General features: G+C 43.9%; 1 protein-coding gene across 2 annotated transcripts in view; it reads right to left on the bottom strand.

Annotated features, from left to right (window-relative positions):
• The window catches only part of frmd4bb (FERM domain containing 4Bb), a 49,963-nt gene that overhangs the window by 24,157 nt on the left and 806 nt on the right, over positions 1 to 25,000 (bottom strand). For both annotated transcript variants that reach the window (XM_072697158.1, XM_072697159.1), the window contains exon 2: positions 941 to 1,006. In XM_072697158.1, the coding sequence (XP_072553259.1) occupies positions 941 to 1,006 (66 nt within the window). The remainder of the gene's footprint in view (positions 1 to 940; positions 1,007 to 25,000) is intronic.

Below are 25,000 nucleotides of genomic sequence, written 5' to 3'. Positions count from 1 at the left end.
CATTGACTTCAGAGGCTGTCAGGCCTCTTCCCGCAGACCCCCTAGTGGCAGGGGACTGGAACTGTACTGGTTGAGTGTGTGTTTACTGGCGTAAATGCTCCTGTGAGTGGTGGGGTGTGTAGAATCCATCAGCAGAGGTTCCTATGAGCTACCATTTTTACTGCTGTATAAAAAGGTGGGCGGGGCTTTGGTTCTTGAAGGATGCACTGTTTTTTCTCAGAGTGTGCAGGAGTGTAAGCAGGAGTGTAAGCAGGAGTGTGAGCAGGAGTGTAAGCAGGAGTGTGAGCAGGAGTGTAAGCAGGAGTGTGAGCAGGAGTGTAAGCAGGAGTGTGAGCAGGAGTGTGAGCAGGAGTGTGAGCAGGAGTGTGAGCAGGAGTGTGAGCAGGAGTGTAAGCAGGAGTGTGAGCAGGAGTGTGAGCAGGAGTGTGAGCAGGAGTGTGAGCTCATTCAGAGAACAGTTTGGCCTGATACCTCTAGCCTGGTACCACCATGTTCGAAATATATGTCCTATATGGACAAAAGTATTGGGACACCTGCTCATTCATTGATTCTTCAAGAGTTGATCCTGCCATTGTTGGAGTAACTGTCTCTGCTGGTACTGCTTTCTTTAGATTTTGAAAGAGCACTGCTGTGAACATTTGATAGCATTCAGCAACAACAGCATTAGTGAGGAATCAACATCCCACCTCATCCTCAACTCATCCCAAAACCATCATTCCAGAGAACACAGTTCCTCCACTGCTCCACAGCTCCTCAATGCTGGGGGGCTTTATACCCCTCTAGCCCACGCCTTGCATTAGGCAGCATGGAGCCAATAGGGTCATGGTGCTGATCTGCTCCAGAGGGTCCTATTCTATTGGCAGTACTTCTCTACAGAGACTAGACAAGCTGTGTGTGTGCATTTGTTTGGGAGCTTTGGGAAAGCAGCAAGGGGTCGTACCTGAACCAGCAGCTCCAGGGTCCTGTTGTCCAGCAGGTGAACCTGGCAGAGGCGTCCCTCTGTCATCTGCAGAAGGACAGAAGAACAGTCATGTGAACAATGCTAAGTCAATCACTGACCCCCTCTTCCACTTTCTAGTGAGTGAGTGAGCGAGTGAGCAAGTGAGCGAGTGAGCGAGTGAGTGAGTGTGTGTGTGTGTGTGTGTGTGTGTGTGTGTGTGTGTGTGTGTGAGTGAGTGTGTGAGTGAGTGTGTGTGTGTGTGAACGGTGCAGGTCTGCTCTCACTGCTGTGATCAATCTAGAGGACAGAACACAGTTATATCAGACTGATAAACATCCATCTGAACTACAACAACAGAGCTGATAAATGGAACGCGGGACTACATCCGTTTCCATGGTTACACTTTGTCAGTGTCCTTGGCCACACTACATTATTTGCATGGTTACTCTGCATGTTTTAGCCAATCCCTGCCTGCATATTAGCGTTGAAAATCTGCAGACTCAGATCCACAGACGATCAATAATCACACCTCTGGCTGTACAACAACCATTTCCATGGTTACAGTACAGCCACTTCCATCATTATGCTTCAGCCCTTATGGTTACACTACACCTGTTTCCATGGTTACACTGCAGGCATTCCCAAAGTTACACACCCTTCCCTTGTTACACGACACCTGTTTCCATGGTTACACTACAGTCAAATGTCTTTTCAGATCCTCTCAGACCAGCCTTGCTGAAACTGTGCCACTCAAAAAGTTCACAGTGGAATTGTTTGGGTGTTGCCTGAGCAGCTCAGCCACACACATCAAACAGCTGAAGTGTCAGATACATACTAATTAATTATAATAATTAACATAATTATTCTGAAAGAATCATTCAGCTCTGTGTTTGACCAAAATCCTGTTAGAGAAACACTCCTTGAGCTGCTGATTACAGAGACTCCTTTGTGTAGGGATTTAGTGCTGTGGCTTAAAGGGGACTTCCACCAATTTTACAGAATTTCTACATAAATAAACTCACTCAGATTAGTTTAGTCTGAAACGCTCGGTTCTAGATAACCTCCCCCAGTCAGAGCTGTTCTACAGTGGAGGTTCTAGATAAGCTCCCCCCAGTCAGAGCTGTTCTACAGTGGAGGTTCTAGATAAGCTCCCCCAGTCAGAGCTGGAGTTCTACAGTGGAGGTTCTAGAACACCTCCCCCAGTCAGAGCTGTGGTTCTACAGTGGAGGTGAAGGGAAGCAGACGTCTGAAGCTCTACTAAAAGCTCCTCACAGAAAGTTCTTCACCTAATGGTGATGAAGACGCTGCCTGATGCCTGAGACACGGTTCTACCAGAGTTCTGAGAAGAGTTCGGCTCTAGAACCTGCTTTTAGAACCAGATCATTAAAATGGTGGAGGGATACATGCTGCAGGGTGTAGTGCGGCTACAGAAAGTAGTCCCTAAAGAGAACTGCATTAGTTGAGATTCTCTATTCACTATTTTACCACCATCATCATCATCATCATCATCATCATTCCATATAAAACTCAGAAGACTTGTGTAGCTGCACTGGTGGGTGCATTCAGCAACAAGAGAGTTAGTGGGGTCAGGAAGTCCACCTCATCACCCCCAACTCTTCCCAAAAGTACTGGATGGAGCTCCTCCACCACCATCATTCCAGAGAACACAGTTCCTCCACTGCTCCACAGCTCCTCAATGCTGGGGGGCTTTATACCCCTCTAGCCCACGCCTGGCATTATTAGGCCGCATGGAGCCAATAGGGTCATGATGTTGATCTGCTCCAGAGAGTCCTATTCTATTGGCAGTACTTCTTCTCTACAGGGATTAGACAATGCATTTGCACATTTGTATCATTAGAAGGGGTGTCCACAAACATCTGGACGTACAGTGTACAGTCAGTTGTAAATGCATGTCTGCTATTTGTGCTTTATCGCTCCACACAAATACCTCCTAGATCACCTCTTCTAAGGGCTAAAGGGTTAAAGGTCATGTCCCATACCTGATACACCTCTCCCAGGTAGAAGCAGGGCTTCAGGCACCTCTGGCACGACCCCATCCTCCTCACGTCGCACTTCTGCAGCAACCACAGCAAAACGTCCCACACTAGCCGCCTGCTGTGGAGCAGCACAGACTCCACCCAGCGCACTAAGCTCCAGGCCATGCTCCGGATGGTACGCCTTACTCAACCCCAGCTCCAGCACCAGTCTGGGCCACAGCCCCTCTCCAGACAGGCCGGACTTTGGCCTGCACTAATGCTAGGGCTAATTCTTAATGCTAATCTTTGCACAGTGGGCTAAATCCCAGCGCAATCGAACCCAAATCCACGCAGAGTTCACGTCAGAGCTCTTCTCCGAGGAGCCCGCGGTGAACGAGTGCGTTTTCCTGGACGTTCGGTCCGTATGCGCCCAGAGGAAAGTGGGCAGGCTGTGGAAAACTGGCCAGGCTGGGAGGGAAAAGCCTGAGGTTTGTGGAGAGTTGCTCTTTACTGGTCGTATTCAAACACACACACACACTTACATACACTTCCACACACTGCCATTTCTCCATTCCAAAAACAACCCAGGCCGCGCCACACAGCCCTCAGCGCTCCGTCCCTGTGTCCACGTGTCCATGAGCTTAAAAAATCTCCAAAAACCCTTTTCCCTTTTCACTCCTGCTAAAACCATCCTGCCCGGGCCGAGCTTCACAACACAGCTCCAACTCATGACTCATAAACTCACATCCAGAAATACACTACGTGTCCAAATGTTTGTGGACACCCTTCTAATGAATGCATTCAGCTGCTGACACAGATGTGCAAGAACCAAACTGTGATGTTCTAGATAATGACTGGGTCAGAACATCTCCAGAACATCAGGTGTCAGGTCTTGTGGGGTGTTCCCTCCTGGTATGCAGTGGTCAGTACCTACCTAAAGTGCTCCAAGGAAGGACAACCGGTGAACCGATGACAGGGTCACTGATGCTCATGAAGGTCCCGTCCACCTCACGGCTTACAGGACTTAAGAGATCTGCTGCTAACGGCCGGTGGTGTCCAGATACTGGACTCTTCTCTGGGTTATTGAGGATGAGTGAGGAGGAAGAGGTGGAATGTGAGTGTGTTTTATCACCCTGGTCTGAGCACATGGAAAAGTATGCATGTTAAAATTACAGCCTGCGTGCTTCAGCGCGCCGCAAAGCCACGCTGTTATTAAAGAGGAAACAAGCTGGAGATCTGCACCAGCCACGGGCACTACTGACCCATCTGGAAACAATATAGTGTTGTTTGTCTCTAAAAAAAAAAGCAGCTTTCTCAGACGTAAAGAATGCCAGAGTCAGTAAACACACCGGCTGAACATGCTCTGCATTCAGACGCATGAATATCACTGCTGTCTTCTTCAGGATACTCACGTTGGAGCATTTCCATTGGTCCATTCATCATTTGTCAACCAACGTAACAATAATAGAGACTTTTAAAAATTTGAATCAGTTTAGTGTTTAATCAGTAATGCCTTTAAAATATGGAAGACCTTAATATGTAGTGGTGATTATAAAACTCGTTATCTAGAACCCACACTGCTTTGCACTAATAGCATTTATATTTTGGTAACAATTCATGGTCAATGATCTGCATCTCAAAATGAGGTGCTATGATACTTCAGCATTAGGACGTACCTGTAGAGGTTGGTGTGGCGCAACGGCTAATGCCACTGAGCTACCACACCTTGTGGGAGACTGGGGTTCGATTCCCGGTCTGGGTGACTATGCTGCGCTACACCAATAAGAGACCTTGGGCAGAACTCCTAATGCTACACTGGCCCAATTCGGTCATACCAGTAACCTTGTAAGTCGCTCTGGATATGGTATCTAGTACATGACCAAATAAGCTCATTCCCCCATGTGCACTTAAACGGGTCACAGAGAGGGGGCGCTGTGGGAAAACAAGCCCACCGTAGTTTTGAGTTTAGCGACTCTGGGTTCGACTGAAGGACAGTGCTGGAGTACCCAGTCTACCAGGCCGTTCCCTCGACTCTGAGGCTTCATCCTCTAAACAGGTGGATTCGGGCCTCAGTTAGCTAGAACACGGCCTGTGCTGTGGTGTATCTAAGCCTAGACAGCGTCTACGAGTCCAAACCCAGCAGAACCGGTCTCTCATTTCCCCGTTCTGTTCCTCCCAACACCAGACGCTGGACTTCGCTCTCAGACCCGAGTTTCTATGGTCAGAACTTGTGCCGGGGTCAGCAGGTCAGTCAGCAGCTGCTGCTGCTCTGGGCTGGCTGATACTCGGTGGAGCTGTAGCTGAGTTAGCTTAGCATAGGCTAGCTTAGCGAGAGGCTACCGATCCAAAACCATGAGGAAAGGCTTTAACTTAGCGTCTGTTCCTTAAACAGCAGCAGCTCCATCATCAGCCACCAGACGCTCGAGTCGTCCTCGTCTAGACGGTTATTAGTGGGCTTTCAGTCAGACAGATCAGACTGGTACCCTGCTAACTGAGCTAATGCTAACCAGCGTCTCTCTCCTTAGTAATGATCAGACTGACGGTGTAACGTTTATTGATTGATTGGTTTAAAACTGGGCAGTGTTCACTTATCACCCTGAACTGAACTGAACTGAACGCTGTATTTGGTCATTTTTATGCCATTATTAGTGATTTTTAGATACCACAGTGCTCCAATTATGTAATATTAACAGTAATAATGATTAAAGTTTTATGCTTAGTGAATAGATCAGTAAGAAATGTCTAGTTTAAACTTTAATAAACCCCTAATTTGGCATTTTGTACGATTTTGTATGATATGTATATCTTAATCATTTCTACATAGCATTAGTGCAGGGCTTTTTTTCTATATCAAAAGTTTGGGTACACCCAAAACACATGTAAATGTTTTTAAAAAGTTTACAAAACAAAATTAACAAAGTTAAGTTAAAGTTAGAGTTAACAAAAATGTAAAGAAATTCCTGACAGATATGACATAAAAAGTGCTACCCTGAGAGCACAGCCGTACTCGTCTGGGAACAACATAGTGTCTCCACATAACTGCAGCTTCCTCAGTATATTAGTATAAACAGCTATTTAGACATGGCCACTTTTCTTGGCAAAACCTGCAAATCTGACGGGGTCAAAACTCAGAAGTGACAGAAGTGCTGCCCTCAGCAGAGCGCCGAACTCATCTGGAAACAATACAGTCTTGTTTATCTCCAAAAATGCAGTGAAGAATGCCTAACTGCTTCCAACACACATCCCCACACTGCCAGTCTGAACACTGCTGTGGGAAACTGCAGGCCCGGCTCTGAGTAATGCTGAAAACCATCTCCACCAGCTTAAACATGACCTCACCGCTGGATTTAAGATTAGGGGTTAGGGAGTGATAGTTACACAGCCTACCTGAGATATCACCCAGAAACTGGGACAGCACTGCATTCTACACTGCCCCAGGCCACTTTATTAGAAACACCTACCTTGTGATTCCACTCACTGGCCACTTTATTGGAACCACCTACCCTGTAGCTTTACCCACTGGCCACTTTATTAGAAACACCTACCTTGTGATTCCACTCACTGGCCACTTTATTGGAAACACCTACACTGTAGCTTCACCCACTGGCCACTTTATTGGAAACACCTACACTGTAGCTTCACCCACTGGCCACTTTATTAGAAACACCTACCACCTTGTGCTTCTGTTCACTGGCCACTTTACTGGAAACACCTACACTGTAGCTTCAGACGCTACAGAAGAGGGGTTTCTGATAAAGTGGCCGGGGAGTATGTAAATGATATGTAAATTAATGCACTGCTGTCCCAGTGTCTCTACTTAAGTTATATAACTACTGCACCTCCATAACTAAGGGGAATGCCACCAAATCTGCAGTCAGAGTCGGGGGTCCGGTGTGAATCTGAGCTTCACTGTAGAGAAACTGACCCACTCTGACCTCTCTACAGTGGTAGTAATTGGACCAGGTGTCTGTCGCCATGACTACAACACAGATACAGCCCATAATTTATCTCCTATCCAAACCCACCAGTGCAGCTACACGAGTCTTCTGAGTTTTATATGGAATGATGATGATGATGATGATGAAGGTAAAATAGTGAATAGAGAATCTGAACTAATTCAGTTCTCTTTAGGGACTACTTTCTGTAGCCGCACTACACCCTGCAGCATGTATCCCTCCACCATTTTAATGATCTGGTTCTAAAAGCAGGTTCTAGAGCCGAACTCTTCTCAGAACTCTGGTAGAACAGTGTCTCAGGCATCAGGCAGCGTCTTCATCACCATTAGGTGAAGAACTTTCTGTGAGGAGCTTTTATTATATTACACATGTTTTGAAAAAGAACAAACATAAGTAGAGTGACTCCCCCAAAGCCCTAATGCCCCTTCATCCCACCCCTGACCGGAGTGCTGTTACAATCTGACCACTGTTACATTTATGGATCATGTGATGTTTTTTATTCATCCAGACAACCACAGAAACTCATCTGGATCATTTAGAGCCTCATTTGCATATTGCATTATCAGTATTACACAAGCCAGCACTGTACAAAAAAAGAAATCAATCAATAATCATTACATTGTGTGAAGCTGGAGCCTGATGTTAATCAGAGTTGGGGAATATTAGCAGGAAGATCTCATTTCCTGTGAACTGGCTGAGGCACAGAGGGGCCTTCAGTAAAAAATACCCTTAGCCAGCAGGTGGCAGCACATCTCCCACAGTCATCTCCCTCAGGGCTTCCTCAAAGAGCTCATACCCTATAATTATCTCTAATAATTATATATATATGAGAGTGTACTAATACACTGGCATACGTCAGTTTTACACCAACCTCCCTTCATCCCTAAAGAATACCTTCACTACTGACACATGTAAATGAGCTCTGTTCTGACTGGCTGTTCTGTAGTGTGAAAGCAGTCTGGGCTGGAAGGGGGCGGGGCTACAATTATGCACGCTGAATAGAGAGATGTATGCAAATGCATTTATTTATTTGTGACATCACAAAAGGTGGGGTAGTTAATCGACTATTAGACTAGTTTATTTAAAAGTGCATGTGCTGTTTGATATATAAGTGAGACCAAGGCCTCATTTACAGAGGGGCTCTGTAGAATATAATACATTATACTTTTTTTATTAAAGATCAATTTTAATATGTAAAAAAATAGATACAATTAATAAAATATGAATATTATTACTAATATCACTAATATATTTTAATAGATATTCAAATATCTAGACTGATAAAACAAATAGAGCACAACATAAAACAGTGCAGAAATATATGAATAGAAATGATCTTACATAAAATTAATAATAAATGTTTTAATCTTTATTTAAATGTAATAAACAGAAGGAGCACGCTCTTTTTTTCCAGTGAGGTCCAGATTAAATGACTAATTAAAAAACGAATAATCATTAAAACCAGCAAGTTACTAACATTACTGTTATTGAAGATAATATAATAATAATAATAATAATAATAATATAATTAAAATAATAATACGATATGGCAATAAAAACAAACAAACAAACAAGCAGGTGAGAGCAGACGGTGGTCCATGCTCAGACCTGCAGTGGTCCTCCAGCAACCCCTCAGCTCTCCTGAGTTAGGGGCAATAAAGCCGCTTCTGAGCTAACAGAGCTGACAGACAGACAGATAGACAAATGGACAGATAGTTGACAGACAGACAAACAGACAGACAGACGGAAGGACAGACAGACAGAAAGACAGACAGACGGATAGACAGACAGACGGACGGAAATGAGTAATAACTCCATCTATTTATAGCTCTCCTCCCTCACCGACGCTCTCACTCCTCTCTGATCTTCTTCGTGTGTGATCTGCAGCTCACTCTGATCACTCCACACACACACTGGAGCGGCGGGACAGCAGCAGCGCCACTAACACTGCCTCAAATACACACCCAAACATTAAGACCCCGCCCTGATGAAGGTGACCGTATAGACGGTGTGGTGTCCGAGCTGCATGTGAAGTTCTGGGTTCTCTGTCAGAGGGTGACAGTCGGTTCTGGTAGCGTGAGGAGCCTGAGCCTCTGGTCACACCTGGCATTAACCGTGTTCTTAGAGATCGGATCACAGTTCACTTTTCCGCACGAGAAGCAAAACTGTGATCAGATTATGATCGGATCCCTCAAACCACATTCAGAGGTGCTCAGAGATGGACCTCGCCCTCATTTAAAGAAACTGCAGATCCTGAAGGAACGCATGAGTGGTTCTTTCCCTGGTTGAAGGGTTCTTCATCTACAGATAAATCTACTGGGGGTGGTTGGTAATACATAGCACCCAAAGACCCCTTTGTACTACGTTACTGTAGGTTCTCCAGCACAGTTAACAAGCTACTTCTACTAGAACCAACAAGAAGGTTCTCTCTGCACTGTTAAAAGAATCCTTGAGGAACTTTTGGAGGTTCTTCAGTTTGAAACTGTGGAGGAACCTCTTAAGGTGCTTTGAGGAACCTTCAAGGAACCTTTTCCTTCTAAACACCTTTTCTTGAAGCACCTGAAGAGGTTCCTCCACAGTGTGCTGTAAACTCCACTCTGCTGTAAAGTGAGGAGAAGAGGTCTGGGAGATGTGTGTGTGTGTGTGTGTGTGTGTGTGTGTGTGCAGTGATATCTGTCCTGATATCTCTCTGGATCAGGATCTAAACGTGGATCTCTGCGGAGCGTAAAAGGTTGTGTTCAGTCTTATCTCTGCTGGAGCCGCTGGTGAATAATTTATTAGAACCTGTGTTCCACACCAGACGCCAGGCGGTCTTCAGATGGAGGATAAACGCACACTCCGAGCCCACTTCACTCCAACTCTGCTCCGTCACTCATGGTCAGAAGGTCAGTCCTCCTCATGTAGACTCTAATTCAGACTAGTTCAGAGCTGATACCGTCTAATCCAGGCTAATGCTGAAGCGGGGCCTCACTGGACCGTCTGTTCTGGTAAATCCAACATTCCCATATCTCCTACACTATATAGATTAACATTTATATAGAACCATGACAGCTCAGAGAACCATTGGACTGAGTCCAGTTCTGAAAATAGGTCCATGGGCGGGCTTGGACCTATTTTGCATAAAGGTATGGTCCTATGGGCGGGCTTGGACCTATTTTGCATAAAGGTATGGTCCTATGGGCGGGCTTGGACCTATTTTGCATAAAGGTATGGTCCTATGGGCGGGCCTGGATCTATTTGGCACAAAGGTATGGTCTTATGGGCGGGCCTGGACCTATTTTGCATAAAGGTATGGTCCTATGGGTGGGCCTGGACCTATTTTGCATAAAGGTATGGTCCTATGGGCGGGCCTGGACCTATTTTGCATAAAGGTATGGTCCTATGTTTGGGCCTGGACCTATTTTGCATAAAGGTATGGTCCTATGTTTGGGCCTGGACCTTTTTTGCATAAAGGTATGGTCCTATGGGTGGGCCTGGATCTATTTGGCATAAAGGTATGGTCCTATGGGCGGGCCTGGACCTATTTTGCATAAAGGTATGGTCCTATGGGCGGGCCTGGACCTATTTTGCATAAAGGTATGGTCCTATGTTTGGGCCTGGACCTTTTTTGCATAAAGGTATGGTCCTATGGGTGGGCCTGGATCTATTTGGCATAAAGGTATGGTCTTATGGGCGGGCCTGGACCTTTTTTGCATAAAGGTATGGTCCTATGGGCGGGCCTGGATCTATTTGGCACAAAGGTATGGTCTTATGGGCGGGCCTGGACCTATTTTGCATAAAGGTATGGTCCTATGGGTGGGCCTGGACCTATTTTGCATAAAGGTATGGTCCTATGGGCGGGCCTGGACCTATTTTGCATAAAGGTATGGTCCTATGTTTGGGCCTGGACCTATTTTGCATAAAGGTATGGTCCTATGTTTGGGCCTGGACCTTTTTTGCATAAAGGTATGGTCCTATGGGTGGGCCTGGATCTATTTGGCATAAAGGTATGGTCCTATGTTTGGGCCTGGACCTTTTTTGCATAAAGGTATGGTCCTATGGGTGGGCCTGGATCTATTTGGCATAAAGGTATGGTCTTATGGGCGGGCCTGGACCTTTTTTGCATAAAGGTATGGTCCTATGGGTGGGCCTGGATCTATTTGGCATAAAGGTATGGTCTTATGGGCGGGCCTGGACCTTTTTTGCATAAAGGTATGGTCCTATGGGTGGGCCTGGATCTATTTGGCATAAAGGTATGGTCCTATGGGTGGGCCTGGACCTATGTTGCATAAAGGTATGGTCCTATGGGTGGGCTTGGACCTAATCTGCATAAATGTGTGACCATATGGGCAGGGTCTGACCCTATTCTGCATATATGTATGGTTGTATGGGCGGGCCTAGACCTATTCTTCATAAAAGTATGGCCATATGAGTGGGCCTGAACCTATTTTGCATAAACGTATGACATCTTACCTATTTTGCATAAAAGCTGTGCGCACTGAAACCACACAGACAGACAATGATTTATTTAATCTGACTTGTGCGTGTGCGTCTCTGTGTTTTGTGCGTGCGTGTGTGTGTGTGTGTGTGTGTGTATGTCTGTGTGTGTATGTGTGTGTGTGCGTGTGTTATGGTCAGTTCTGAAGGTTATCAAGCTCCAGCCTCCAGACAAAGGAAACACTCTCTCAGGCCCAAGAACTCACATCCTGTCAAACCAAGTCCCTAAAAACAAATTTGATATGACACACACGCACACACACACACACACGCACACACACACACACACGCACACACACACACACACCCACACATGCACACACAAACGCACACACACACACACACGCACACACACACACACACGCACACACACACACACACCCACACATGCACACACAAACGCACACACACACACACACACGCACACACACACACGCACACACACACGCATGCACACACAAACGCACACACACGCACACACAAACGTGAAGGCAGAAGTGAAGAGGCTTTCTCTGCTGTCATTATGAACCTGATAAAGTCCTCTCTCCCTCTGTGGTGGTTGGGGAGGGTGCTGTGGTGGTTGGGGAGGGTACTGTGGTGGTTGGGAGTACTGTGGTGGTTGGGGGTACTGTGGTGGTTGGGGGTACTGTGGCGGTACTGTGGTGGTTGGGGCTGCTGTAGTGGTTAGGGAGGGTGCTGTGATGGTTGGGGGTACTGTGGCGGTTGGGGGTACTGTGGCGGTTGGGGGTACTGTGGTGGTTGGGGGTACTGTGGTGGGTGAATAATGACTGCAGTGAGAGAGAATCTGGAACGTCTGATCAATAGACATTAAGCAGCGTATCACTCCCTCAGCTTCATCACCATCACCCCGCGTCTGTTCACTCCTCCACATAACGACATGCGGCTCCTCCACCACACTCTCCCACTCCCAGTCAGCTCTGGGGGTCTTCCAGCAGGTATTATTACACCCCTGTCCATAAACTCAATCTAAATACAACACACCTCAGCTTCACCATGACAGCAGAACCGGTCAGACTCCGCCCATCTGTGCAGCTCATGACCATAAATCCTTCACCCCTCATATTAACCCTTACATGGTTCTGAGAAGAGTTCGGCTCTAGAACCTGCTTTTAGAACCAGATCATTAAGATGGTGGAGGGATACATGCTGCAGGGTGTAGTGCAGCTACAGAAAGTAGTCCCTAAAGAGAACTGGATTAGTTCAGATTCTCTATTCACTATTTTACCTTCATCATCATCATCATCATCATCATCATTCCATATAAAACTCAGAAGACTCGTGTAGCTGCACTGGTGGGTTTGGATAGGAGATAAATTATGGGCTGTATCTGAGTTGTAGTCATGGCGACCAACGCCTGTTTCCATTCACCTCCACTGTACAGAGATCAGAGTGGGTCAGTTTCTCTACACCGGACCCCCGACTCTGACTGAGCTCAGCTCTCACTCTGGGATATGGGGAGAATTTTCCCCTTTGTAAGAGTGGTGGAGTTCCCTGTGATGTGCATTAGTGTGGGTATGTGTGAGCAGTGCTGGTGAGATTCTCAGCAGAATTAAAGCTGTGATATTAATATTAGGTGAGATTAAAGGGGAACTGCAGTGTTTTCTGTCTGCACTGGTTCTGCAGTGGGGGGGTTGGGGGTGGGGGGGGGTCAGCTCACACCGCTTCTGCAGTCCTCTGGGGAGGGTCAATGGGAAACTGCTCAAGCCGTAAATGAACTAAGAAGAAGAGCTTGTCAAACTGAGCTATTCTACTGTAACACACACACACACACACACACACACACACACGCATGGCATTGACACACTCGTGCTGTGACATTTCTCCACGCTGCTGTTAAATGACCAGAACGCAGTGAAGCATTTCAGCAGCATTGCAGGTGTTTCACAGGAATAGTCAGCCAGGACGTGTCTGGGGCTCCTCCAGTTGTACACTGGAGCTGCGAGGCTAATGTTGCTAACCTGCAATACAAGCTTATGAATAAAAATTAATGCTAATTAAACATACAGCAAACAGCACTTTACAACATGTCTGAGGGTTTGGGGTTTGGTGGGTTTGGTGGGTTTAGGGGTTTAGAGGGGTTTGGGGTTTGGTGGGTTTAGGGGTTTAGAGGGGTTTGGTGGGTTTGGTGGGTTTAGGGGTTTAGGGGGATTTGGGGTTTGGTGGGTTTAGGGGTTTAGAGGGGTTTGGGGTTTGGTGGGTTTAGGGGTTTAGAGGGGTTTGGGGTTTGGTGGGTTTAGGGGTTTAGGGGGATTTGGGGTTTGGTGGGTTTGATGGGTTTAGGGGTTTAGGGGGGTTTGGGGTTTGGTGGGTTTAGGGGTTTAGACAGTTGAGGGGATTTGGGGGGTTTGGTGGGTTTAGGGGTTTTGGTGGGTTTGGGTTTGGGGGGTTTAGGGGGATTTGGGAGGTTTGGTGGGTTTGGAAGTTTGAGGGGGTTTAGGGGGATTTGGGGGGTTTGGTAGGTTTGGAGGGGTTTGGTGTGAAACACTCGGTTCTAGATAAGCTCCCCCAGTCAGAGCTGTTCTACAGTGGAGGTTCTAGATAAGCTCCCCCAGTCAGAGCTGTGGTTCTACAGTGGAGGTGAAGGGAAGAAGACGTCTGAAGCTCTAATAAAAGCTCCTCACAGAAAGTTCTTCACCTAATGGTGATGAAGACGCTGCCTGATGCCTGAGACACGGTTCTACCAGAGTTCTGAGAAGAGTTCGGCTCTAGAACCTGCTTTTAGAACCAGATCATTAAAATGGTGGAGGGATACATGCTGCAGGGTGTAGTGCAGCTACAGAAAGTAGTCCCTAAAGAGAACTGGATTAGTGGAGATTCTCTATTCACTATTTTACCCTCATCATCATCATCATCATCATCATCATTCCATATAAAACTCAGAAGACTCGTGTAGCTGCACTGGTGGATACATGTGAGCAATGACGCTGCATGGGATATTTGAACCTCTTACTATTTTAATTGGTCTACATAAGCGTTTCATATAGGATGGGGAAGGGGTTCTCCTTTGAGGTGCAGGTTTTCACCAGTTCTTTTAGAGCCTGTATTGATGCTGAGCTGCTGGAGGAGGATGGTGGTGTGATTTGTAGAGGCAGAGTGGAGTGAGGGTTAGATTTAGCACCTCTAGAGAAGCTGCTCATGTTGAGAGTTTTCCACAACAGCACTCTGCAACACCTCCTTCGCCCTCGGCCTTCCAGCACTTCACTGGAAATCAGTTGAGAATCAAACTAGTGATCCCCTGCAGCTATAACCGCTACACCCCCCCTCTACCACCCCACCCCCACGTTAACATATCTGTAACACAGCACAGGCTTGCGGATAATAACAATAGGGTTTACCAGTGAGATGCCGGCCTCAACTCAACTGTTTTCTAACATGTTTGGTCTCCCAGGCGAGTTCTGATAGTGATCAACCCCATATTTAACAGATCACTCTGATCTGTTGGGATTGAGCTTCATGGTGAACGTCATCAGATCTGCAGCTGAGAAGATCTCCGCTCTCTTCAGAAGGAGCTCAGAGCACTAATACACTATTCAACATCCAGCATTTTACACCTGCGGCTTCCAGCGGCTCGGCCAATCAGCTCACACACAGGTATAGACTGAGGAGAGGTGGCTGTGTTTATTTGTTGTTGTATACAGTCCATCTATTTTCTTTAATATATTTGGGGATATAGATTCTGAGACTTTTGGTCCATTTTAGCTCCAAACAGGTGCTGAGCATCTGGTCATTAATATGCATAAGCTCATGTGGATTTTGATTGGTGGATTTATGAATAGAGCTTAAATACAGAGCTAAAATTTTACATTACCTTAATAGAGCCATTAATACTCCGTTTTATCAATTTGTCCAAAAGTATCTGGACGCATGCTCCTCCAGTGTTTCTCCTGAAATCAAGGATATTAGCTGGCAGTTGGTCTCCCTCTGCTGCAGTAACAGCCTCTACTCTTCTGGGAAGGTTTTGCATTTGATGCTGTAACATTTGTGTAGAAGTATTTGATTGAACTCAGCCTCAGAAGAGTGAGAACGTCAGTTTCTGATGTTGGTGGTTTAGTTCTACCACTCCAACCCATCCCAAAGATATTGGATGGAGCTCCATCCATCACTGCAGAGAACCCTGCCTGGGGGATTTTATACCTAGTCAACACTCAGCATTGGGCTCAGTGACCTTAGGGTCATGTGCTCATAGCTGCTCCAGAGCATCCTGGTAGTGTGTGAAAACCTGTGCTGTATATATATGTACTCTCTCTCTCTCTCACACACACACACACATGTGTATATAGACTTGCACAATCAGCATGATTGCGACACCAACAGCCCGATGCTGTTTCTCCAGCTTGTGTTGATTAGTGCTATTCTCTAGGCCTACAGTGCAGCCGTATGTGTGTGAATGCGCTATGTGTACACACCCTGTCTGCCCGCCCTCCTCAACAATAGGGGTCAATAACATGTTATAAGATCTGGCCTAGACAGATTACCCCCCCCCCACACACACACACACACACACACACCGTTTCAGACTGAGCAGCCTGAAGGCAGATGCTGTAAGAGGCCAGCTTCCTACACAGTCAGTACTGCAGATCATGTGAGGCAGCGTCCCTCAGAGACCACAGTCAACTCTATTTCTGCAGCTACTGATTCTATATCATACCCTCAACTCAGCTGGAGGGCTAAACGCTTCTATCACTGACCATGCTGACCACACAGTGTAGGAAACATGACATAGAGGGTCATTTCTACTGTCGGAATCACACTGAACAACATTTCATTGATTTCTGTTCATTAATTATGGATGTCAGAGCTGCATGGTTACAGTTAAACAAGTCTTAGCAAGTCAGTTCATCTTCAGTGTGGTCAAAACACACTTTATGCACCCCTGGTCAAATTTGTGGTGGTGTTGGTGTTTTATACGTGAATACATGAACAGATCCTCTGCAGGAAAATTCCATATGAGATTGTTTCTGTTTATTTTAGACTATTAAAAAACTTGGAAATTCAAATATTAAAATATTGAATATGCTATCCCTTTGCACATACCCTACCCGCACTACCTAATATATAATATATACACAGTATAATGAGTGTTTCAGGCCTGACTGGCACACTAGAGGGCAAGATCCAATCAGAACAGAGCTCATTTACATCAGTTCTTACAGGCACAGCAACAATATATATACATATATAGTAATATATATACAGTAATATATATATATATATATGCACTACATATATGTTATTTTATGTTACTATAGATAGATATAGGTACGTAGAATATGGCACATGTAAAAGTATATATATAAATATATCACATTAAATATGTTTAATATGTTAAATATGTATTTGTTTTCCAATATGATCAATTCTGTAAATAATTAGAATTTGCATATTAGACTCATTTACACTCACAAAATCAACTACACCTGGACTTTGACCAGGGGTGCATAATACTATATCTAATAATTTACATGTATTAAATATAATAATAAACAATAAATAGACGAGTAATATTCAGATGTATTTCCGAACATGTTTATTGACCAGTAGAATGTTCTAGTTGAATTAATAAAGTCTGAAATAAGCAAAAGTGGCAAATGATCAGAGAGCCAGCAGGGGGGCTATAGCTAACACTGTCTGGAGGCCGGAGAGCTAACTTCAGATAATTAATATTTAAAATACATTTAAATTGAATAAATATTTAAATGTTCTACACAACCTCTATTATCTGTTACATGACGGTTCTTTAAACCTCATCTGTTCTACAAACATGGTTCTTCCCAGTGCACCCATCAGCCATAACATTAGAACCACTGCAATGTGAAGTGAATATCACTGATAATCCAGTGTTCCAGTGGTTACTGTCGAGGGGTGGGTATACTGGGAGCAGCAGGTGATGAAGGTGATGAAGGTGATGAATCAGGACAAATGGACAAGTGTAAGAATCTGAGACACTCTGACAAGAACCAGACTGCGATGTTCTAGATAATGACTGGGTCAGAACATCTCCACCAGAACATCAGGCAGGTCTTGTGGGGTGTTCCTCCCAGTATGCAGTGGTCAGCAACTACCAAAACCAGTGAACCGATGACAGGGTCATGGGTGCCCAAGGCTCACTGATGCTCATGCAGGCACCCGAACCCCAACCTCACAACTTACAGGACTGAAATGATCTGCGAACGTTAATCTTGGCGCCCCTCACAGGTCTTTGACATATTCTCACTCTTTCTGGTCATCGAGCTTCTTCAGTGAACGCCGCTCAGGAGAAGCTTCTCCACAGCCCTAAAATAGCTCCCAGCCTGGCTCGAGTGTGTGTGAGTGAATGTGTGTGTGTCTCTTTCATGTGTGTTATCAGGGGCCCTCCACATCCCACCACAGAAACCTGGCAGAGCTGTGATGAAAAGGCTTCAAACGGACAGAGCCTGCTCAACATCGGCCCTCAGACGGCCGGGAGACGGAGGGTGAGCTGACGAAATGACGCAGAACTAAAAATATGCTCGGTCATTCCGTCACAAGCCATTAATCCCGTTTCACAGCACAACACTGCCTTTATTCTGCGCAACCGCCGCTAAATTAGAGCCACTCACACAGAATCACACTGGGAGCGCTGGGAACGCTGGGACACGCCGGCACGCAATCGGATTCATCCGGCTTTCCCTATGTGTAGTCAATAAGCGCTAAGGCTAATGTAGCTAATAAATAATGGAAGCCTATAGCTCAACAGTTAGCATGATGCTAACTGCAGGCTTAAATCATCATTCTCTCCTTAAACCGTAAACCGTAGACTTCATCATGTGATTTCTGGCACTGTTTTACCAGCTACCATCCGTTTGTCCAGTTTGGCTTATCCAACCTAGCACTGTTTAATTATCAAAAATATCATTTTTAACATTTTTATCAGTTTTAAACATTAAAAATAATGACAAATAAAAACTGGCTAGAGAAACTGTAAACATAATAATAGAGAAAACATGCTGATAAACTTGGCTTTGTGATGCATTTACACTGTTTTAACCAGCAGGTGGAATAAATAAATAAATAAATAAATAAATAAAAGTAAACAAATTTCCGAATTGATCGGATCAGAGCATTCACATGGACGCTCGGACAACCAATCACAACACAGCTGACAGAATCCTGATAGCCGTGGCAGCTTAGCTTAGAGTGTCTGACGCTCTAAAAAAGTGTGGGCGGAGCTTCTGAAGCTGCTTCCCAAACCTCATGCTACCGTGCTGAAGAGTGGGTGATGTAGTAGGCCATCATTACCAGCCGTGTGTTTAGTGCAGCCGTGTGTTTGTCTGATGTTAATGAAGTAAAAAAGGTTCGAAAATTATTTTGTTTGTTTTTTTAAATAAACACAAACTTATTAAAGCCATTCGGAAACTGGAGCACTCTTCAAAAGACCACCTCGATCAATCGGAGATGTGTTGTCATGGTAACTGTTGTAGTTTCTTTTGTTTTTAGATGCAAACTGAATCTGGCCTGCCACTCACACGCTCGTGTTTAGCAAACTGAAGATTGTCCACAAGGGGGCGCTGTTAGTACTCAAATAGCATTTAACACTGTCCCAATCTGCGCCCTGTTCAGTATACAGTGCCCTACTCCAACTTTTGTGTCGTCCAAAAAAAAGACATGTCCCACAGCGCCCCCTGCAGGCCGGTTATAATTATAAACAGTGAGTTAATGAAGGAGTACTTTGCTTTCCAGCACCTTCAGAGTTAGGCTTGGGGCAGCTGCGGCTCAGGGCTTGTGGGTTTGATGCCCATGTCTGCTGGCTGCCACTGTCGGCCTCCAGGGGTGGAGGAGCTGATCCTGCTGATCCTGAGCTCTGACTTTCTAGAGAGGAATTTCACTGTACTGTGAGAGAGTAGAGTCTACAGTGTAACGACAGTCAGGGAACTTGAAAGCGTGTGCATGTTGGTAGATTGTGTGGATTGTGTGGCGACTATAATGAGCAAAGCTGCATAAGGCAGCAGCTCAGTTCCCTATAATAGCACTCTTTAGAATGATACACAGCTCAGAGGAGGAAATGCAGGGTCTTATTTGACATGCTCATCATTACACCAGTCCTGATGCAGCCATGAGCAACAGAAACCTCCTAATTTACTGTCTGACTCACTCAGCAGGGCTATTTACAGAATTTTTAGGAATACAGGCACTTGTATTACATGTCAGTCACTGAAATTCCATCTGAGATAATAAAACAAGCTGAATTCATATCAAACCTTTCCACATAAACCCTATATATATATATATATATCAATATATAGTTACAGCTACATAACCCATTATACAAATTTTGCACTGTGAGGTTAAAGGACATTAAGAGTGGCATTATTTAGGATCACGCTGTTAGCCATCGGCAGCCGGGGCCCAGAGAGAGAGAGAGAGCGCAATTGGCCTTTCTCTCTCCAGGTAGGGTAGATGGCGCTATCCCCCACATCACACTAGTGCGGCTCTGGCCGGCGCTGGCATTGGATGCCTGGTGATGTTGCGACAGCGGCAGTTGGAAAAGGAGGTGTGGCTGGCTGCACACGTGTCAGAGGGGGCGTGTGTTGGTCTCGTCTCATTAGTGTGATTGGGGGCAGGGAGAGAATACATACGGGTTGGGTAATTGACGTTATAAATTGGTGAGAAAACGGGTAAAACAGAGTGACATTATTTAAAGCAGCATTATGTGAGAATTGGCATTTCTCGCTCCTGGGCTCCCCCTAAAGTTAAGAAGTGTAATCCACTGTACTCCAGCTGTACACGTGCATTTCTGGACAGTGTGAGAGCTGCAGAAGCTTGATCTGAAGGTGGAGCAGCATGTGGGCGGAGGTGGTAGAGTAACACTACAGGATTTTACACTAATATGACTCTATGGGTTCTGCAGTGTTACACAGCAGCTCTGGAGAGAGTCCTGCAGCTCCACCACCAAACCTCCATAGTGCAGCAGCAGCAGCAGCGCTCCGGCCCGGAGTGGGAATGACGGAGACGCCCTTCTCCCTGTTCCAGTCAGTGGAGCATCAGCATGATCCTGAAGCTGCTGATATTTTAAGATAAAAGTGATGGATGATAAATGATTGATATAATCAGATATAAAAATATGATTTAAGTTCCGCAGCCTTACTAATAATGCTCCGTCAGGCTGAGTGACCCGATACCGCCTGAGACTGAGAGCCTGGGCTAGTTAAGGTGATGTTGCCCTCACATATTCCTTTAAATACACTCCGATTGTGTCTGAGCTCGTCCTCAGAGAGGCAGAAATCCCGGCCTGCTCTCAGACTGAGACAATGACCGACCGGCGGATTGCTCCATGTCATCCAGGCTGTTTTTGACAGAGCTTCCTGTTGGAACATCCCCACAGTCCCGGCTGAAAGAAAGGAGGAGAGAGCGCCGGAGGAGGAATTCGACTCGTTTCCGGGTCTAAAGACATCTCCGCTGTTTCCTGTTTACCGAGCTAAGCCTGCTGCTTCTTCCTGACCAGAGAGGAAGACGAGGAGCAACAAGCTACAGTGAATTTATTGCCCAGTCTGAGTCTCCGGACTGACCTACATCTGGTGACGTTTACAGAAGAGCCCGACTTCATCACCTCTAATCTGTGAAGCTGCACGGATACAATAATACATACAGCACCAATAATCAATCAATCACTTAATCACCTAATCAATCAACCTGTACTTACACTGGGAGCACACTGAGGGTGAGCCTGATTTACAGTGTATAGGGAGTGTTTTTATTTCAAATTAAAAAATGAATAAATAAAATGAAATGAATATAAATACATATAAAATAATAATATAATAATAATAAAATGTATAAAATAATAATAACTTTTTTTTTCATTATTATTGTATTTTATTCATAATAAAATACAGTAAGACTTCTGAAGGTGTCCTGCTGTGGTATCTGGACACCCTCAGCTCAGAGGGCCTCTCATGGGGCCTCCATGAGAATCATGAGCCTTATGTGCCCATGACCCTGTCACCGGTTCTCCGGTTCTCCTCCCTTGGAGCACTTTTGGTAGGTACTGACCACTGCATACAGGGAGGAACACTCCACAAGACCTAATGCCTGATGTTCTGGAGATGTTCCAACCCAGTCATTATCTAGAACATCACAGGTTGGTTCTTGTCAAATTGTCTCAGATTCTTACGCTTGTCCATTTTTCCTGCTTCAGCTTCTTCATCATCTTCACCACCTTCAAGACCTGACCGTTCACTCACTGACTGATATGTAGATCCAGCCCTGGACAGATGGAGCCACTGGACCCAGATCACCAGTGCTCTTCACTTCACAGCTGCAGTGGGTGAGTGTGATTGGACAGGCCGACTTGACTGACATGCAAAAGAAACTTGTGTTAAATCAGGCACTGCACTGGTCAGCAAACACAGAGGATATCTCGATTAGCCGCAATCAGGGCTAATCACAGGGAATTTGAAGGTTCTCATCTCAACCTCACTGGTGACCAGAGATGATCATCAACATTTAGTGTGATAGACACTCCGAGGCTCAGCAGGACTCCCCACTACATTTAACACCACTACAATTAAACAGCCCCTAAACTTCAGCCGTGTCCCTCTGACGCGTAAACAGAGCCCGGCAGCGTCTCCTGAACTCCGGCTTATGCTAATAAACAATGCAAATCTCTCTTCCTGGAAGCCACAACCTAATTTTACTCTCAGGTGAAACTTTCAGTATGAGCTGATCCAGACTTTCACAACCTGTCAGCTTCCTGGAAGCCTCTCAGGCTGAAAACGAGGGATAAGAATTCACAAAAATAACCTTTCAAACGCACAGACGCTGCCGTCTCAGACACACACTGTTTATCTGCTGAATTTAACATTAGAATACAGCAGCTGTGTTTGATTATATAGAAACACAGTACAATAATAATATATATATGAATTATATTAAATCTAGTTTAAATATCTAATATTTCTTATTTTAGGATATATAGGACTATTTAATGTACTTCAATACACATTTACTTGTAATTTTATTTGCTTGTCATATATATTTTCTTTCCATTAAAGAGCGGGCAGTGTTGCTCAGCGGTTAGAGCGCCGGGATATCGATAACAGGGTTGTGGGTTCGATTCCTGGGCTTGGCAAGCTGCCACTGTTGGGCCCTTGAGCAAGGCCCTTTACCCTCTCTGCTCCCCGGGCGCTGGAGTTGGCTGCCCACCGCTCTGTGTGTGTGTGTGTGTGTACTCACTGCCCCTAACACATGTGTGTGAGTGTGTGTTCACTACCAGATGGGTTAAATGCGGAGGACACATTTCGCTGAACAGTGACAAATACGTTTACCTTTTTATTATTTAGCCTATTTTGCTTACTAAAACAAGAATCTACCAATAAAATAATATACATAAAAAAGTGGCTAATAATATATTATTATATTCTTTATAATATTCAGGATTCTTCATAATATGGATTATGTAAGGAATATGTTTTATAATTTATTATATTATATAAAATTATTGTATAAAATACTGTTAATATGAAGTTAATATTAATAAGTATAATAGTTAATAAGTATAATAATTAATAATAATGAATAAAATAATGTTAAAATATGGCTAAAATTATTTCTTTATTATTTAATTACCAGTTAATAAGTTTTAATATTATTATATTCTTTATAAAATTTAGGGGCTATGGATTATGTAAGGAATATGTTTTATAATTTATTCTGCTGTATTTGTTTTTGTCTCGTGTTTTTTCTGCTTTTGTGGTTGTTCTATATTGTTAAAATAAAAACAAATATATATATATAAAATATTCACAAACAATATTCTTCATATTACAGGTGAAAATGAGAAATACTAAGCGTTTAAACTGGATTTGTAATAAAATCTCTCAATGTTTGCAGTGTAAACACTGACAGTATCCCGTATTTGCTCAGATAAGCATATTATGCTATAACTTATAGATAACGATGGAAAACGCATCTGAGCTGTTACCTATATATATATATATATATATATATATATATATATATATATATATATATATATATATACCCAAAATAATCTTTGATGGCTGCAATTAGCCTCCGGAATCACTGTGAATTCTTCAGCTTGTAGAGACTGATGATCTGTCTGAATGTTGAGAATGTGTGTATGTGCTGCTTTGTGTTTTACTGGGTGGACTTCACACAGTATATTGTGTTTAGCAGTGTTAGGGGAGTGTATGGGCTGTATAGGTGTCAATACAGGCGTTATCAGGCCATATTCGCATCTAAATACGGTTAATAAGAGTCAAAATCAGAACCATATTATGAATTATGTAGAAAAACTACTTCATGCATGTCTATCCAACTTACAACCAAGTGATTCAGTGGTATTCTGCGTAGGCGCTCTGTGTGTAGAATGATCATTAAGTGACTTTTTGTGCTTTTACACATAAACATGCGTCCACTACATCACCTCCTACATACACACGCCACACACACAAGCACAGATAATCCAAACTAGTGACTACAGTAGTGTTTTGAGCATCGACTCTGTTTAAAATGATCACCAGGTGGTGTTTTATGTACATACACACAACATATTGATCAATATTCCTCAAAATATGTGATACATTACATACAAAAAACAGGACAACTGCAGTTTTTGTGCATATACACACATATATGTCTCACATTCTAATTTCTAGTCATTTAGTGGCATCTTATGTGCATACAATGACTCCAGATGAGTGACTGAGTATCAAACCCTAAAATGCAAAACACTGTTTATCTGCTGAATATCTGCTTATCTGATATGAATATCTATATCTGCTTTACATTAAAATACAGCAGCTGTGTGTTTGATTATATAGAAACACTGTACAAGATACACTGTACTTGCTTAGATACACTGTGCTGTATCTTAGCAAGATGAATTATATTAAATCTAGTTTAAATATCTAATATTTCTCATTTGAAGTCATATAGGACTATTTAATGTACTTCAATACACATTTTGCTTGTCATTTAATTTGCTTGTCATATATATTTTTCCATTAAAGATTATTTTGCCTATTTTGCTTACTAAAACTAGAATAAAATACTATAAGTTAAAAAGTGGCTAATATTATATTATTAATTATATTATTCAGGGGCTATGGATTATGTAAGGAATATGTTTTCTAATTTATTCTGCTGTATCAAACCCTAAAATGAACTCAGACACCACATGAGCATGAGCATGTTCCCTCCACACCACTCATTAAATGCTATTTTGTGCATGACCTGCATGTGGCCGCTTATACAGATACACATGAAAGCTCATATACTGCATAAGTGAACCACGTATGCAAATGTAAAATTATTATTTAATAGCATGTGATGGCTATTAAATCTAAATAAAAAATGTGTGTAACATGGTTTCATACATTTATAATAAACACAGACACCACTTGTGCACATGCTGGTACATGACTGGGAGGTACTTTGTGCATTAATGAGCGTTAATGCATTAGAGATTTCTGTATGATCTAGTGTGTAATACATACAGGCGAGAATATCATTATTATTTAATGGAATTTATATATATATATATATATATATATATATATATATATATATATATATATATACCACTGTACCTTATAATAATCACAGCCTCCACATGAGCACATGCATATTTCCATATAGCACCCAAACTAGTC

The sequence above is a fragment of the Salminus brasiliensis genome, chromosome 14 (assembly GCF_030463535.1).
Source record: "Salminus brasiliensis chromosome 14, fSalBra1.hap2, whole genome shotgun sequence".
NCBI classification, from domain to species: domain Eukaryota; kingdom Metazoa; phylum Chordata; class Actinopteri; order Characiformes; family Bryconidae; genus Salminus; species Salminus brasiliensis.
Note: the sequence above shows the minus strand (reverse complement) of the source record. Positions and strands in the feature narration are given on the sequence as shown.